General features: G+C 25.6%; 3 protein-coding genes across 7 annotated transcripts; 1 reads left to right on the forward strand and 2 right to left on the reverse strand.

The window, feature by feature from the left end:
• Positions 1-1,967: 1,967 nt before the first annotated feature.
• On the forward strand, positions 1,968-4,987 carry LOC113556370 (transmembrane protein 50A). Its single transcript, XM_026961262.1, has 4 exons — positions 1,968-2,320; positions 2,377-2,483; positions 4,365-4,528; positions 4,877-4,987. The coding sequence occupies exons 1-4, from the start codon at positions 2,216-2,218 to the stop codon at positions 4,984-4,986; spliced, it is 486 nt and encodes a 161-aa protein (XP_026817063.1). The 5' UTR covers positions 1,968-2,215; the 3' UTR covers position 4,987.
• A 3,347-nt stretch (positions 4,988-8,334) lies between these two features.
• On the reverse strand, positions 8,335-10,028 carry LOC113556369 (N-acylneuraminate cytidylyltransferase A). Its single transcript, XM_026961261.1, has 5 exons — positions 9,889-10,028; positions 9,662-9,786; positions 9,018-9,320; positions 8,785-8,923; positions 8,335-8,716 (listed from the first exon to the last, which is right to left on the reverse strand). Exons 1-5 carry the CDS (start codon positions 10,026-10,028, stop codon positions 8,593-8,595), a joined length of 831 nt encoding a protein of 276 aa, XP_026817062.1. The 3' UTR covers positions 8,335-8,592.
• A 1,209-nt stretch (positions 10,029-11,237) lies between these two features.
• Positions 11,238-18,619, reverse strand: LOC113556767 (lethal(2) giant larvae protein). 5 transcript variants are annotated; one of them, XM_026961903.1, is made up of 21 exons: positions 18,013-18,619; positions 17,796-17,910; positions 17,391-17,488; positions 17,054-17,138; positions 16,862-16,959; positions 16,648-16,791; positions 16,445-16,583; positions 16,088-16,293; positions 15,868-16,028; positions 15,575-15,786; positions 15,112-15,498; positions 14,743-15,040; positions 14,492-14,648; positions 14,282-14,406; positions 13,910-14,190; positions 13,616-13,833; positions 13,332-13,546; positions 13,157-13,268; positions 12,912-13,072; positions 12,684-12,739; positions 11,238-11,713 (listed from the first exon to the last, which is right to left on the reverse strand). In XM_026961903.1, exons 2-21 carry the CDS (start codon positions 17,877-17,879, stop codon positions 11,657-11,659), a joined length of 3,294 nt encoding a protein of 1,097 aa, XP_026817704.1. In that variant the 5' UTR covers positions 17,880-17,910; positions 18,013-18,619; the 3' UTR covers positions 11,238-11,656. The 5 variants fall into 5 exon arrangements, with proteins under 5 accessions (XP_026817704.1, XP_026817703.1, XP_026817701.1 ...); XM_026961902.1 differs by having other exon boundaries at positions 17,796-18,213; positions 18,316-18,618; XM_026961900.1 differs by having other exon boundaries at positions 17,796-18,618.
• Positions 18,620-18,841: the final 222 nt, after the last annotated feature.

An 18,841-nucleotide genomic window follows, 5' to 3' on the forward strand; every position in this document is an offset into this window, starting at 1 on the left:
TCTAAATATTTTGAAAAATGTTAAATAATAATATTTAGGCATTAACAAAAAGTTTCAAGTCTACAAAATATTTTTTTGAATTACAATAACATAACAGAAATTTTATAAATAATATTCAAGTTTTTACTTTTGTATGCCGATCATGTAACATTGTTATTCCATTGTTCCGCAATTTTATTCTGAGTGTAAATCAAACAACTTTAATTCTTTTTGTTGAAGTATCAAAATATCTGCCCAATCTTGATCTACCACTGATTACTGTTTGATCATTCCAATCAGACAATTATAATATTAAATCATTATCCAATTGCTGGATATTAAGAATAAATTAATCTAAATTATTCTTTATCACTTTTTTGTCATAGGTGTGCGCAGACTTGAGTTTTAAGGATGCCTACAATATTATTGGACACTTTTTTAAAAATATTTTTCTTTAAATTAAGAATCTTTTTTTATGATAGCTTATAATGTGTTTATATCACAATAAGTTTTTCCACATAAATTCAAAATATTTTAGAAAAAAATCACATTTTATTTTAGTCACATCTTAATATGGGCACCTTATTGTTCTAGGATTTAAATTTTAAAGCTACAATTACAAAATGTCAAGTGCATAGCACATCATGCTTTTGTGAAGACTGGTAAAGTTGACGATTTATTTAGATTTGACAGTTTGACTGTTTTTTTTTTTTTGTTGTCTTGAGTTGACACGCATCACGCGTGTTCGATATTTATCATAAGATTCATAACTTGGACTCAATTGCTTAACAAATTAAAAATAAAATATAATTAGTCAACTCCAGATCACTTTAGCTAAATTATACTGTGTTTAATTTTATTCAAAGTCAACCCACCACTGTTAATCATGCAGATCAATGTGTCACCGCTTTTTTTTTAATCGGCAATTCGAGCGTAAAAACGCGAAACAAGCTCAAAAACAATGTTTTGATTCGTTTGAGAATCTTACAAAAATACAAGTATTTTAACATTTAAGATAATATGGAAAAACCAGATTTTGATGATAGAAAAAAAATTTTCATTGGTCCATCAAGTGACCTCATCCATTTCAGAAACTGTATATAAAAAATATGCGCATTTGTATGTTTGAGATCTTAATTTTTTCTTAGAATTACTTAGAATGAATTTTTTATAAATATTACATAAACACATTTACAAATTGCTTTTCAGTCGGGCATACAATTTTTAAAATGTATAAAACAAAATTTTAAATTTCTATAAATAGCAAAAACAAATTGAAAATTGTATGATGCGTGGTATGTAAGGTTTACATGAATATTTAATGCAAATTAAAAATAGCTTAAACTTAGAAAATGATTAATGCGATAGCTCAGATTAATCATTAATTATTAATAATCTGTGATAATAGCTAGTATTAAACAAAATATCCAAGGTAGATATATATATCCACCTTGAAAATATCAAAAATAGTGATTTTATCATGAATGAACTACAAAAACAAAATAATTTGTAAAATACAAAAAATAGTGACTTCACAAAAATTTATAAACCTAATCTGACTTTGAATCACGAATTAAGAAGATATATCATAAATATATTATGGTATCTTTATTCGTGCTTTGAATGATTATAAATAATTTTCGAAATGTTTATTTTCTGAAAGAACTAACAAGGAAGCTTATACTAAATTATCAATTACTACAATGTAATAGTACATAAATCCAAAAATAACTTAAAAATTGCTAAATATATATACAATCAACAATAACCAAAATATTTATAAAATAAAAATATTGTGATATTTATATTGTTATATTTTGTGTCTTATATCTATGCACAATAGTAAATTAGTATTCACTAATTGTTTAAAATATGAATATTTAGTATTTTAGTCTCTACAGTTATTTATTTTGAATTACAAAAAACTATTTTGTTATCATTGCTAACTTGTTATCAATGTAATCATATTATAAATATTTTATGAACAATAGTCAGATGTACAGCCTTAGATGGTGGTAAATACGCCGTAAATACAATAGTATTTGGTATTTGACTTATTATACTTAATTTTTTATGCTTCTGTGGTTTAAGACGTCTTACTTGTTTGTGTAGATTTGTTTATTCATAAAACATTTTACAAATTCTTAATACACTGCAATCATACTTAGAAACAAAAATATTACTTAAATATTACTTTACGTCCATTTTAAACTCCTGGAATCTTTTATTTTAAACGATGCCTATGGACTGTATGGATAACGTGAATTTGGGAAATTGTTTGTGGTTTGAAGGAGGAAGTGAAAAAAGAAATGTTGTAGCTGGGATGATATCAGGACTTCTGGTATGTGAAATGTATACTATTTAGAGATATAATTATTGCTAATTATTGTTTAACAGTTTGCAGTCGGATGGTGGCTTATAATTGATGGAATGGCTGTAAACCCTAGTCAAGTACCTGGTACCTATCATATATGTGGATTGGTTGGAACATTTTCATTGTTCATGTAAGTATATATAAAAAAAAATATACATAACACAATTCTATAGACTTAAAAATAATGAAATTGGACTAAATCATGTTTTTATCATTTTTCATAATTTTTTAATAGTTTTAATTAAATTATTTATCAAGAATATACTATAAATACTAAAAAAACTTATTTTCCTGTTATATGAGACTACGGCTATTTTCATGACTATCACCCAAGACTACCACAATTAGCTGTACGATATCCACGCACTGCGTTCTAGCGTAGCTATTCACAATTTTTATATTATCTATTATATTATTAATTATTATATATTTATACAGGGTGATTTAAAATTTATATTACAGCCATTTTAACACATTGATATTCAAAATAGAAAATAATTTATGATACAAAAGTTTTTTGATGTAGAAACATCTAAAATAATTATATGACACTAATATTATTACTTTCTTTATATATATAATTCGTAAATGTGGCCATCATTATTTATTATTTTATTTGTGGATTTACCATTTTTTACCACTATTATTTTTGTATTTATTATAAATATTATTTTATTGTTTTTAGTGACCATATGCCACAAATGTAGCGTGTGTTGTGTAATACATTACAAATGATTACTGAGTATTTAAATCATTTTTTTTATATATATAATTTGAATATAGACATCCCAACAATTCCGACTGATTAAAAAAATATTAAAGAATTAAATATGCAGGTGCATTATACAAATATAATTATTAAATAAAACTAAGGTAGTCTGTGATAATAGGAAAGTGTGCAAATTTTGGTAGTCTTAGATAACAGGATTGTGGTGTTTCACAAAACTACCACGTTAGTCTTATATAACGGGGATAGTCGTGAAAATAGCTGTAGTCTCGTATAACAGGAAATTACCAAAAGTATCAATTATATAATATTTACTACTGATAAATGGGCTTACATGTTCAAATCAGAACAAGTCCTTTGGTTGAAAAGTTTTTTACAGAAATAATAAAAATACATCATTCCTAAATCATTAGTTCACTTGTTTTGCTCAAAATCTAAATGTATAGTTTTAATGATATAAGTATTCAATTTACAATCTATGGATATCATATGAAACTATAAACTACTTTATTATAAAATATATTTTTAAAAATATAAAAGTAATGCATCTGAACATACAGATATAATTATAATTATTAAATAATAATACTATTCAGTAAAATAAAATCATTATGCTAGTTTCAATTCAAAAAAAGTCTCTGGGAAAAAATGGTACAAATTAGAATATTTTAAATAAAAAATAAAATCACTCTGTAAAACCGCAAATGTTTTCTAAAAAAACAAGTACAGTTATAATAATATTTATAACTAAGAAATAATAGCTAATAAGTATATAAAACAAACATTATAAAAACTAATAATTATAAAAAAAATATTAAGAAAACTTAATACATTTCAGAGTAAAAAGTTTACTTTAAAAATAAAAAATTATTATCGCTTTAACTTAATATTTTGAGCTATAACTTTTAAAAAGTCTTTAAGTTCTATTTAATACTTTCTTCTGCATCACTACCATTATCGTGCAATATAAGTTTTATTAGTCTATAAATATATAATGTTAAGTGAATAGTAGATTTTATCATTTTATTTGTGGTTTTTTACACCAAACTAGTTTATTATACAGAGCGATTATACACATTTATATCATAACATATCATACAAAGTGATAATGTAAGTTTTATTTAAAATATTTTAATTTGTACTTTTTTCCCTATCATCCAATGTTTCATACACAACTCTGTCTTCAATGGTGATAGCCAATAGGCCAATTGATTTTTTGTTTTTATAGTAATAACTGTACAAGTAATTTATTTTGTTGTATTAAAATTTTGTTTATGTATTTAGGATTAATGTTGTTTCTAATTCTCAAATTCGAGGAGAAGCTTACTCTGGAGGATGGTTTGGACCTAGAGGAGCTCGTAGTTGGTTATTTATGGGTTTTGTATTGGGTTTTGCTGCTTTAATTGCTGCTTGTTGGATATTTTTTGCTGATTTTGTAGCAGCTAAAGGTATGACATCTATATAATTACAGTCGTTGCCAGATAAATTGAGATTGTGGTGGCGGCGTTTTTCAGGAAGTGTAGGCCAAACTAGTTGCAGTGTGTTATTATTATTTTATTTTTTATTATAAAATAAAATATTATCAGAATATTTGATTTTAAATTAATAAAGTAAAATTAGTTTTAAAATGTTTATAAATATATATTTTTGGTAATAATATAGTACGGAGAACCCCTGGTTTTTTGTTATCATGCCGCCATCTTAATTTATTTGGCAATGGCTGTACAATTTTATATTTATATTTATTAATATTTTGGTGCACTTATTAAGATTTTAAACATTAATTTCATTTTTAGGTTCAACTAAACCAAATATGACAGTTGGACTTGAACTGTTTTTCCAAAATGCATTTATATTTGCTGCATCTCTGATTTACAAATTTGGTCGTGTGGAAGATCAATGGTAAAGAAAAAAATAATATTTAAATTATTAATATTGTATTACATTAAAAAAATTATATAATATTCAATGTCTACAAAATCTAAATTGTGTGTGTAATAAATAATAAGCAGTTAAGACTATATTACTGTAAATATTTTTTTTTTAATAAAAATTTTAACAATTGTATTTAAAAAAAAATACAAACTAGTTGATTAATTTATTTAAATTTTAATTTCAAATATAAAAAAAATTGAATTACCCCCTAATCTCATTGAATTATTTTTTTTATAATATTAATTTAATTCTATTGAATATATTATACATTTTCTACTTCTGAAAAAAATAAACTTGAATTTTTCACTAAATTAATAAATATTAAATACTTAGCTACGTTATTTTTTTATAAGTGTGGTATTGTGCCTATTGAATGAGCAAATTATAATCTTTAAGTCATCAATTATGAATAAAAAATAATATTTTAGTATTAGTATTATTCCAGATAGAATTTCAAGTTTCAGAGGTTTTTTAATTTATGCATAACTAAATTATATTTATTATATTATTATTTATTTAACTATTTTTATTATATTGTTTCGATTAATTATCAAGTTATGAATAATTATGATCTAATTAAAATTATTCAGTTTAATCCTAAATCTATTCAAGAAAAGTACTATTATTTACTATTATTTACGGTTAAGCTATTTAAAACATATAATTGTAATACTATGTTTAAATATCTCAAAAGTTAAAAATGAATTATCTTATGATAATATATTAGCAATATATATTGTTTAAGTGTTTATTATATTATTATCAACATTTTAAATTACAAATTATAATGTATGAAATCAGTAGTGTGTCTAGGACCAAAATTCAGGACAGGCCTGGTTACATTCAGTGTGCTTATATAAATAAAACAATTCTTGTTTTTAATTTTAAATTGCATATTTTAAGTATACTTAAGGGTTAAAATCTCACAGAGGACACACCTCTGTATGAAATTGTATTTTGTATTGCTGTCTACAATAATAAAACATGGATATAAACATAATTTAAGTTAATTTGATTTATATGGGTATAGTTGAATATAGAACATAAAAATAAATAATATCTAAAGATTTTAAAATATAAATTTAAATAAGTTATTCATTACGGGAAAAATTGTTAATACTATCAACCAACTATATATCTATATATATTTTTTGTGTTGAGCTTATTTAAGGCATAAGCTGCTATATTCAATAAAATAATTGATTACTTACAAGTTTTTTTAAGTTTACAAATACATGATTATAACTTAAATGTATTATAGACAATTTCTCAAAGAAGCCGTCTTTAGTATACCACCAATGTATCTATTGTGTTTATACATCAAATTTTAGAAAATTAGAGTTTACATTTTTTAGCTGCTTTGAATTATGGTATATTATTCCATACATAAAATGTTAATGAAAATTATTTGATATGCAGGGTGATTCATAAAGCATAAAACACTATCTCAAAAAGTATTCACTTTTTCCAATTTTTTTTTTCTTCAAAATTTTAGATGTATGCTGTTCTAGAATTATATAAATGTTTAATATTTTTCATCCTTATATTTATTAGGTAATCCACCATCAACTTTTAATTTTCAAATGGTAACTCATACTAAAAATGTCATTATTTAATAAGGCTTTTTTTCTTATGAATATCATGTTTAAATTTAAATTTTTCTTTATTTTGTTGACGAGATAGAGCTCCTCAAAGTTGGGGGGTTTTGAGAGGTATATGTGCATAAATGTGTTATACCTAGTCATTAGCCAGTATCGCAGGCCGCAGAAATTGGGATTTTTGTGCTCCAGCGTAAAAGATAATACACTTTTCAAATCAATTATATAATACTATAACAGCATAGATCTAAAATTTTGAAAAAAAAATTAATACTTTTTGAATCCCCAAGTTATGATGTTTACTATAGACCATGTAGGTGCATATTTTACTTAAGAATCAATTGCATAATTTCAGTTAGTAAAATCTAAGGATAAAACATCTCATGTACTTCAACCAAAACTTACTGAAAGATTTGTCCATTCAAGTCTTAATAATTTAAATCAACAATTATTCTAATATTTAAATATTTAATTTGGCTTGTAAATACAATTACAATTAAGTTATTACTTTGCGATCAAATTTAATGACCGACAAATTACATTCAATGATATAACTAAAAATCATCAAACCATGGTATAATTATTCAAAGAAGCTATGTACAATTAATGATTGTATAAAGTGTAAATACTGAACATTTTACCTAAGTAATTAAATATTATTTCAATTATTATAATTTATTCATATATTATGATATACATGATCTACAGTTTTGTATTTTAATATGTTTTATATAGATATAGGTACAGTTACAACTTTATGGAGAAAAAAGAGGTGAGAATGAACCCATAAAAAAAAACAAGTGAGTTGTATTTTATTTAGTTAAGCACAAATTAGTAACATTTTTTTATTAATTATAAATTAGATTTTGATTTTACATGGATTATACAGAAATCATGTTGTAAATAATTATGATTATCAATCGGAAAACTATTAAAATGTTAATTTAATATTATCAATAAGTTAGATGACTCTGTCAGGAACATTTAATAATAATAATAATAAAAAAAAATACATTGATATAGTACAAATACATGAATTTAGTCATTACTTGAAAATTAAATAAGATTTTTATCAAAAAAATATTTTTTTTTTTTATATTTGTATTCTTATATACACAAAATTAAAATTTAAAAGGAATAAAAAAATATTATTTCAAATATCGGAGTTAAGAAAGTATAAATAAAAATAAAAATTGTGAGAGCTTTAATAAGTATACTAATAAAAATATATTATATCATGTAAAGACTTGGAGAGGAACAAGACTTACAAAATATATTGACATTGTGCTGTCAATACCAACAAATAAAATTGAAACATACATATATTAAACAAAAGGTATATTGTATAGAATTATATATATGTTTAGAAAATTGTCTTATATCTGAAAATTTGAAACTATTAATATGTTTATATAGGTATTAATATTTTAATAATTGAAATTTTATTATTAGTATGACCATAAAAAATATTTTATCAAAATTAATGTGTGTCCTTTAAAAATCGCTTTCTTCTATTATCTTGGTCTGGATCTGCCCCTGGTAACTACAGTAATTAAATAGCTACTGATTAAACACCAAAACGCTAAGCCTCTGTATTGGATAAATGTTTAACAATTTTTTTTTACCCATACTGCTTTTCCTATTCATCCTGTTTTATATTACTAGTATTTTTTTAGATTATTTTATAAAAATAAAATTTAATGCAGGTAATGAAAAAAGTGTATTTAAAATTAGAATTTTATTCAGTACAAAACTACAAACTCTTTAAATTCATCTAACAAAAATATTTACAAAACAATAAATATGTAATATGTATAATCCGAATGGCAAATACATAGGTCAAGTTTATCAATCTTATTTATACATATATATTTATATATATAAGTTTTAATAATATTAACTATAACTTATAATAAGTAGGTAATTAAAATTTTTATAACTATCATTTTATAATTTGCTTATAAGTTTTTGATCATTTCTTAAGTTCTATTAGTTATATTTTTAGGTTTATCTAGTAATGGAGCTAAAAGGCGAGCGGCTTGTAAATCAAATTGTGTGTCAATTTCTAAACTTCTATTCATTGGTATGACAACTACTCCCAATCTAAAAATTAAATTGATCAAACATTAATAAGTAATTTTAAATAAAAATTCCAATTCTAAAATACTTACTTTCCTCCCTGGAGCTTATTATTTACAATAAGATTTTTGTGTGCAAAATAAAACATGCCATTTTCCACATATTCTCCATCCCAGTCCTGTCTTCTCGGTCTTTTGGTAACATCAAAATTTGATGGTTGCAGTTGACCATCTAATATTAATTATTACAACAATTTTATTTATTTTAATCCAATATTAACATTAACATTAACATTACTCATGACAAATCAATAATAAAATTTTACCAGATCCAAGTTTCCAACGTAGTTTATGACTTCGTGTTACAGAAAACACAGATTCAAATTTTTGATTAACTGCCATTTTATATGCTCTAGTCAAATACTCAGAAGTCATAAAAGGTGAGGTACACTGAATGATAGCAAAAATATCCACTTTTTGATGGTACATACTAAATTCTTTAACAGCACTAAGTGATGTTGCTTCATCCGAAGCAGTTTCTGCACTGCGGTGAAAAACTTTAGCACCAGCTAATTCAGCTTCAGCTGCAATTTCTTTGTCATCTGTTGATACCCATACATCGTGAAACACTAAAACAATAAATAAAACTATGAATTATAATACATGAGTTTTCCATATTATGACACTAATGTGTATGTTTTTTAATTTTGAAAGCAATTTCTATTCTAATTGCCTTAAAAAAAAACTATATTCATCGATGCATAAAGATAATATTACCCTAAAGTAGTAGCCAGTAGATAATACTTTTGTTGAAAAAGGTATTATTACCATTACTTCAAAAATGATATTTTTAATGTACAATTTATGTTTAATTTCCAATCAATAGAGATCATATAATTGTTACAAAATAAATAGCTTTTTAATTCCATTAAAAAAAAAAAAAAATCAATAAGCATAATATTTATCATACATCTACAATCATTAATAGTGTCTAGAGATCTTCGGAGGAGTGTAGTGTTTTGTATTAAAGCTAAATTTTTTCTTGGTATTCCTTTACTACCACCTCGAGCTAATATTAACGCTACCACATGAGGCCTGCAACGAAAAATATAAAAAATGGTTTGAAATTTGAATCATGATAATAACCATAAGAGTCATTGAATATTGAAAAATACTTTTTTGTACATCAGTACTTACTTGTAATTAGATAAATGATTTTGTTCATAAGTAATGTGACTCCAGAGTAAATAAATTGGAATCATAAATAAAACAACACTTGCAGATAAAACTAATAATTGAGAAAAAAGAGCCACCCAGTGACTGTTTCTAACAGTCATGGTTTCCAATAACAAATATAACTTTATAATATCCTATAAATAAAATAGTTAATATAATAAATAAATGTTTTTAATATTTTTTATTTTATATGCAGTAAGTATACACTAGTATAACAAACTGCTAGAGTGCACTGTGTATCCATTACATTAAGGGGTTGGTATTGACCCATGACAGAGCGCTACAGGGTTGCTATAGAAACAACAGGATGAACAATATACCAGAAAAAAGCCAATTTTTTTTTTTTTAAAAGGTTACAAATTGTATTACAGTAAAATTGGTGTTTACAAAGTATATGGGTTACATAAAATTTGTTTTTAAATACAAAACTTATGTTTTAAAAACTATAAATATAAACTTATAGTAAAAACCATCACCTTTAACATTTTTAATCATTAAGTTATATTAATTTATTAATCCTATTAGTTTGAGGGTCGAAAACGATTATTAAAGACGTACAACAATTAAGTTGATGTTTAAAGCAATTAAAAAGTAATTAATACATATAAAAATTAACAAATAAAAGATAATTTAAACATTATAAAAATCATATAAAAATATATATAATTATATTATAAATAATTAATTAGAAATGGTATATAGCCAAAAACATGGCATACAAAATCTAGTTATATATTATAAAATTAAATACACATACAAGCTGGTCTATGACATAAAATTAAAATGTTGTTTAAAATATTAGTTGAGTAAGTATAAAAATTAAAATAAATAATTGACTAAAGTATATACAAACAAAATATAATAAAAATAATAAATAATAGAAATAGAAAACTCCAGTTGAAAAAGATCTTCTCTTTATATTAGATCTTTTATAATATAGCATAATGAAAAATAATTCACAGTACAATTAAATTAAATAAACAGAAAATTGACTGACCAAAAAACAAGTTTATAATTGAAAATAGAGGAAATCAAACAATAATTAAAATGTTTAATATAAAAGGAATGTTTTTGAAGTAAATTTATGCTTTACTCAACACAATTGTAAAATATAAAATACAATATTTGAGATTATTTTATAAACATATAAAATTGATAATAATACATTAAAAATAAAGAATTTTTATTTGAAAATAGTTATACACTTTTAGTATGAATTTAATAAGTATAATATATCATTAACTTACTAAAAATTTTATGTACAACCATTCTCAATAATAATTAACTTAAAAATGTACTATATGTAGAGTTGAATAATATATCGAATTAAGTGCATATTTTGACAAAATAGATTTATATAAAAACATAAAACAAATAAAACTTAAAAAAGTTTGTCACAATATAGCGTAATTGTTTTTTAAAAATTGTTTGGTTTACTATGTGTAACTAAGGCACCATTAATAAATTTGAGTTAGGAATGGTAAAGTTCCATTTTTATATTATAAATTAGTCAGTGTAAAAAAATATAATAGATGTGATAGTAATGTCAGAATGTTACCTTAATAATAGGTACAACATTTTATTTGAGTCATATTAAATTTTTTTTTTTTTGTTAGTAATAAATAACTAAAATTAATATTAAGACATCACTTATTGAATTATATGGCGTGAATTATATAAACATTGAATTAATGTCAATCACACACACCATTAGTTATTAGTTATCACATTATGCAGCTGTCTCTACTTCTAGGTCTTCCATGAGAGCTAAAGGAGCTCTATGTATCTGAAAAAATACACATACATAAACATTAAAACATAATATCAATATAAAACATATTATGTAAGCAACAATAAGAAAAGCCTCTACATAGGTTGAAATAAAAGTTAATTACATTGATATTTATAAATATAAAATGTCTATTAGTTATTCAGCATATTTGCATGAGAGAATTGTAAATTTTATGAAATTGAATAATAAATATTAATAAGTTCAAAGTATCCCGACAAATATTTAATAATATAACATGGTATATTATTATAAGAGTATCTTATACACTGCTTTAAATTAATTAGACCTTGTAAAACATTGAATTTTAAAGTAATAAAATATTGAAAATAATAATATAATTTCACAAACACTTTACAATTTACCCCTTGCATTAAATAGTATGATTCATTATTAATAAATTATTAATATATTATATACATAAATATTATAATTACATTAAAATACATTTTATATTTAAATTTTTGTTTGTACATTTTTAGTCTCCTCGCACCAATTATAATTAAAAAAATAATTAAATATCTGCAAATAATTATATTATTTTTTGTTTAGTAATAATATGAATTATAATTAACTTTCAATTAATGTTAACAATATCTGAAATTGTTAATACATTTATTAACAATAAAATATTTACATTTTAAATAACAAATAATAACCAAATTTCTTATTCTTTGTCTAAATATAATAAATGAACTGTTATATGATCACCCACACCAATTATCCATCTCTGTTCATTTAAAATATTATATAAGTTGATTATAGTTAACAATATTTTTGATACTACTTGTAAGCTGGACTAAGTATGTAGCAGAAATTAGCAAAGAGCAATTTGGATGTGCGCATGAATGCACAGACAATTTAAGGAGTTTGTCTAATCTGCATATCGCATACAAAAGTAAAAATTAGAAGTGTGAATACACATATTAGCCATCACATAGCCATATATTTTTTAGAACTGTCTAACCTCAAATTTGGACACTGTTGATGGATCATCTTCTACAACTAAACTTGTGGATATATCTGACAAATGAAAAAAACTATTTAGGTGCGAATTCTAAACTACATAATGATTTAAATAAAAATATTCACTAAAAACTAAATCTATATCAAAATATAAGTAATATTTTCATTTCAACGCTAATTGATACTAGGTAACTAAAACATAAACATAAAATTAAAGAAATTTACTTACTGTCAACCGTGATGGTTTCATTAGTAATAACTGTAGTAGAATTTGATGTTTTCACAGTAGTTGTGGTAGTGGATGACAATTCATGTTTAGTAACAGTTTTCTGGTGATTATTAACATCAACATTGTTTGATGTTGATGTTACATTTAAATTAGTATTTGAACTAAAAAAACAATTAAATTTTAATTAACATAAATAATAGTCTTGATGATAAATGGAGGGTAAATTAAATTCAATGTCTCCTTACTTTCCCAAATGATCTTTAATGGAGTCTATGGTAATATCACCGACTGAGAGATCATTGCTATTGTTTAATTGTGAATTACTATCACCATTTTCTTGAGTACCATTTGTTAATCCTATAAGATACAAATAATTTTATATAGTACTCATATAATATATAATATATAAATAATACCTACCATTTACTTTTGGAAAATCTTCTTGTTCGTCATCAGTATAACCATTAATAGGGGTAATAGAATGACTGTTTGATGGTCGATCTCTAGTAGGTAAATTCAAAGAACAATCAACTTGTGTGACACTAGTTGCAGATACAGAAATTCTCTGCAGTTCACTACTTGAATGTAAATATAATGCTTCACCATAACGCGTGAATGCCAAACTTGAAATACCACTATAAATCAAATTTTTTATTAATTTGAATACAATATGCTTATATAATTATTGAATAATAATAATATACTTGATATCTTCTCTACGAATAACTGCAGCATGTATTTGTCTTCGAAGGTCTGGTACACTTAGTACTATTACTTCACCTAAATTAGTTAGACAAAGAAGACAGCTTTCTGCATAATCACTAGTTTTAAAATAAGCCATTGACATTCGACGAACACGAGCACCTTCAGCTGCAGTTAATTTAAGTTTGCATAAAGGTTTTAAATTAGGCAAGGAAAATATCTAAAACAATAAAACAAACAAATTTAATAATATTTTATTTTTGTATACATATGAGTTTGAAAAATATAAATGTTACCTTAAATTGTTCTTCCGATGCAATAATGACCTTGTGAGGACCACATATATCTAAAGGTTTACCCGGAGTGTTATTTTCTTGAACTTCAGTAACCGATCGATTTTCTGCGTCAATCACAGTAATTCCAATTACAGGTGCACGATGTTTTAACTGAACTTCTTTTCCTAGTTGTGCAGTGACTCTTCTTTCTTTTCGTTTATCACTTGGTGGTATACTTATAGTAAAAATGTACACAGAACCATTGTTCGTACCAGCCCACATCGTCGGAGTAATATGTGAAGCTAAGTTATTAAATAGATATGTTATCAAATTCAACCATTAACATTTCATAAAATATAATGGTATTTTTTATTTAATATTTACATGAATTACCTGTAACAATAAATGTTTTTGTAAAACTTAAACAACGAACCATACTTCCCAATGCATCATCAACTGGTCTTGCTTCAATTGCTCGTTCAACAGGTCGTGCTTCCATTGGAGATATAGGTCCAGTACTACATTAAAAGTTATTTTTAAATACTCTGTTAGTAATATTTATAAAAAATGTATGCTATGTAATATTATAATAAAAATACAAACTTTTCTCGTTTTTTGTCAGGTGTAATGCTTGCTCCTTTTTTATCATTTACTATTCTGGTAGAATTTCTTCCTTTTCGAAGTCTTCTAAATGACTCTCTTAATGACTTCTTGAATGATTTTCTTCTAGAAATAGGAGTATCTCCAGCAGTAGACAAATCTATGCATAAATACATAAAACAAAAATTAAAATATATTACAACACTTTTAAGAAAATATGTATTCAGAATAATATAACTTAAAATAATTATTACCATTGGGATTTAAAGTACATTTTGTTAAAACAGGAGCTTGTCGATAATAATCATAAAGTACTAAGCCATGAGCAGTACCAGCAGCAACCAGAGACCAATTTGAATGTAAAGCTACAGCGGTAATTGATGCTGGAGGATATACTTGTAAAACAGAGGAAGGTTGAAATCCAGCTTTAAAAGTAAGACAAGTCATATTTTTTCCATTATTATTATTAGCTTCATCTCCAGTTTGTTTTAAACTTAAACGTTCATGACCTTTCCAAATAAAACTTTCGCCAACAACATTCATTTGTATAGCCTGAATAATAAACAACAAATTGTGTTATTTGTTTACATTAAAATATAATTGTAAAAATTAATATTATTTACCTTTATTTCATTAGAAGAAGGCTGATCATTAAATTTAGTAACTATAACATGACCAGCTGTACCAGCAACAATCATTGTACCAGTTCGAGGACAAAGAATAACTTTTTTAATTGCTAATCGAGGATCATCAGAATAAGGATCAAAGTTCCCAACTTTCCTAAATGGTGGCCACTCTTCTTCATCTTCTTCTGGAGCTACACTATTACTAGAATGGTTATCAGCATCATCACCAACTAATACCCATGATGATTTAAATACATGTATAGGAAGTAATGGAGTAGCATTTGCAACCCACAATTTTACAGAGCCATCTTCGTGACCAGTTATTAAAAGATCTCTACTTTGTTCATCTTCAATGTTAGCTTCACCACCATCAACTGGCCATTCCTTTTGACATTAATTTTAAGCGTTATTCAAATACATTTCATTGGCTTAAAAACTCTTTTAACTAATTTAGACTTACATTTGAAGAAAAATTATTCTCATTTTGTAAGTTTCCAATAGCAATTATGTTATTCCAAAGATCTTCGTTTAAATCAGATACAAAAGAAGTAAATGTTATAGCACTTGCATGGATGGACACAAGATATGGTAATTGAACTAATGGCCAATCTTCAGTAGATAAATCAATACAAACTATTTCTTCTTCAGCCAAAATCATAAGGAAGCTACAGCCTAAAATAATTTAAAATTTATTTATATATATATAAAAAAAAAATAGCCTAACTTTACTTAAAAATAACATTATTATAGTACCTTTTTCATCAATTGAAGCAGTAGCTGTAAAAAAATCAATAACTTTTGAAGTAAGCTCAAAAGCTACATGTTTAGTAGTAGTTCCCAATCGAACAGTAACTGCATGACGATCACCATAACATGCCCGTGGCATACCACCAGAAAAAATTAGGAATTGTTCACTAATAAAACATAAATCATTAATACTAAATTTAAATATATTTTTAAATATTTTATATACTTGAGATCTTGAGCAGATTGTTGACATATTACTTTAGATATTGGTTTGCATGGAAATGGACCATAAATTGTTTTAGTGTTTTCATTTTCATCCGAAGTTTCATTGATTTTCCAAAGTGTTACAGACCCATCATTATGAGAGGAATAAAAGCTTTCCCCATTTTCTTCCCAACATACACTTTCTACTTGTTGACTACTTACAAATGTCTAAAAAAGAAGAAAAGGAACCAACATTAAGAAATACACTATATATAATGTATAATATTAATATACAAATTCAAAAACCTTAAATTAGTGTTCATGGTAACATAAATATATTTAATTAATAAAGAAATAATGAAATTAATTTTTCTCTTACTTTTACAGCGACTGCATTTAAGCGATCCCATAAAACAATTAGCCCTCGACTATAAGCAATTAAAATATGATTTGGATTTCCCGGTTGTTCTGCAATTACTTCAACTGCACCAGGATTCTTTTTATACTCATCTGAAACCCTGAACACAATTCAAAGTTAAGTTAAATTATATTTTAAATAGGCTAATAGTAATTTATACATACTTCTGCATTACAACATCTTGATAAATAATGTTATCTGATAATTCAAATGTTGACAAATCAATAAAAAATATATTTCCTCCTTCAGTTCCAAGTAATAAGTTCTCACAATTAGATTCTAAACACATTGCCGATATTTGTTTAAGCCTACAAATTATTTAATGTTTTAATTATAAATTGATTTTATTTTCAAATTAAAAATAATCTTAAAACCTACTTTCCCTCTAATAAGTATGATTGAACTTCATCAATGGCCATATCATTTATTTCCCAGTAATGAAGACTATTGTCATCAGACAATGACACCAGGCGACCCTGAAAACATTTTTTTATTATAAATTAAAATCATTAGCAAAAAATATACTTTTGTTTTATAGTCTTAATATTATAGTATGTATAGTATAATTACTTGATTTGGTACAAATATTAACTTTGTAATTGCATGATCTGAACATGGTAAATGCCCATAAAATTCAACACCAGTTTTACCCAACCTATACATAATTTGTTAAGAAAAATATTTTTATGCATAGCAATTTATTTTTTATAATATAATATATAAAGTTACAATAATATCTACGTTTTATAAAAATATAAATTATTATAAAAATTAAATTTATTTAAAAATTACCAATACAGTATATATAACAAGTATAGCAAAAATTGATTGTAGAATTAAGCGGTCTTAGAAATAACCAAACGTCAAGGGTCACAGAACCAATTAGAACATTTAAGTAAAAGGATACACTTTAATTGATCCAGTTGAAGTTCCAATTGCCATAATACGTAATAATGGATCCCATGAAAGTGCTGTTGGTTTATTTGGAAACCCATACTGTAGAGTCTGAAATATCAATTATATTTGGTTCATGTTAATTTAAAATAACATAGTTTAATAATGACAAATTGTTTATAACTGCCATCAATTTTCATATTATTTATTTTAATATATTGAGAATATTCAGTAATAAAACAATCTTAAAAAGTGTTGTATTCAACATAAACATTTACCATAGTTAATTATCAGTAGAAATTAACCATTGAAAATAGATAAAAAAAAAAACTAGTTAACACAAACCACATTGCTAACTGTTAAGCACTAAATGGACTACAAAAATAAAATAAAATATAGTATAAGGAGCCATAATTACCCTTCTGAAAGCAAACAAATCTTTTTGGATCTTTTGCCGCTCAACCGAAGGCTGTTGGCCTTTGCCACGGATAAACTTGAGCATGTTGGTAACAGTCGGTCGTACTTCACCGATCCTATGCAAAATACTGGATATGTTAAAAACACTGTTGTCCAAACACAACCGATGGCGATGTCTTCAGATGGGTATATAAATAAATATCAGGCATTTGGTGTACCTCCCTGTATTCCGTCGTTGAAGATTGCGGGTTTGCTGTCGATGAGTTCAAATTTGATGTATTAGCATTCTCGAGAAACCAATAATTTAAGGTCGGTATACAGTAGCCGTCAACACGACCATCAACAACCGGACCGCTACAACAGTAAACAGACTCCTGCTACTGCAACTACTGCTGTAGTGCTGTCGGTACTCGGTAGGCCTGTCCAAACACGATTACGAAAAAGTGACAAGACTGGGACGATAACAGAATATCTTGCGGCGCGCGCGCACGCTTACACGTCGACTGTTCAACGTCAAATACCTGGTAACCTGGTACCGATAAACACGCACCGGTCTGCAGACGGTTTTACTAGAGACTGGTCTTCCGTCGTCGTTTTCCGTCCGGACATAATATAAAATATCAAAAGTCACTACTGTAAGCAGGGCGCGGCAGATAGATGCGAAACCTGTAACCGTTTGGTGCCTTCTGATGACCAGCACCGAGACTCGGGAAGTCGAGACTCGAGAGCCAACAAAATAAAAACAAAAAATCGGCCACTATCAGCTCCCCACCACCACACACAACACACGGAACACACGCGCAATAATTATTGTTGTGTATTTGTAACTGGTGTGTCGTTTTTGTGTTTTGTCCATTTCTCTCTCCGTTTTCTTTCTGGTTCAACAACCTCCCCACCGCGCGTTTCAAGGAGGTTGAAGACCTCAGGGCTTGTGCGAGGTGCGACGTTGATTTCTCGACGACGACCGCCTCCACCTAAATGTGCGGTTATAATATAGTACTATACTACTATAATATATTAGTACTATTATGCTTATAGGTATACCGT

This window comes from Rhopalosiphum maidis, chromosome 4, assembly GCF_003676215.2.
Source record: "Rhopalosiphum maidis isolate BTI-1 chromosome 4, ASM367621v3, whole genome shotgun sequence".
NCBI lineage: Eukaryota > Metazoa > Arthropoda > Insecta > Hemiptera > Aphididae > Rhopalosiphum > Rhopalosiphum maidis.

Coding starts and splice junctions, on each gene's coding strand:
- LOC113556767 (XM_026961903.1), bottom strand. CDS start 17,879: ATGCTCAAGTTTATCCGTGGCAAAGGCCAACAGCCTTCGGTTGAGCGG. Junction 17,139..17,390: donor TCAACTGGATCAATTAAAGT/GTATCCTTTTAC, acceptor AATTATGTATAG/GTTGGGTAAAACTGGTGTTG. Junction 14,407..14,491: donor CCTGACAAAAAACGAGAAAA/GTTTGTATTTTT, acceptor CTTTTAATGTAG/TACTGGACCTATATCTCCAA.
- LOC113556369 (XM_026961261.1), bottom strand. CDS start 10,028: ATGACTGTTAGAAACAGTCACTGGGTGGCTCTTTTTTCTCAATTATTA. Junction 9,787..9,888: donor AATCATTTATCTAATTACAA/GTAAGTACTGAT, acceptor TTTTCGTTGCAG/GCCTCATGTGGTAGCGTTAA. Junction 8,924..9,017: donor ACGTTGGAAACTTGGATCTG/GTAAAATTTTAT, acceptor AATTAATATTAG/ATGGTCAACTGCAACCATCA.
- LOC113556370 (XM_026961262.1), top strand. CDS start 2,216: ATGCCTATGGACTGTATGGATAACGTGAATTTGGGAAATTGTTTGTGG. Junction 2,484..4,364: donor GGAACATTTTCATTGTTCAT/GTAAGTATATAT, acceptor TTATGTATTTAG/GATTAATGTTGTTTCTAATT. Junction 4,529..4,876: donor TGATTTTGTAGCAGCTAAAG/GTATGACATCTA, acceptor TTTCATTTTTAG/GTTCAACTAAACCAAATATG.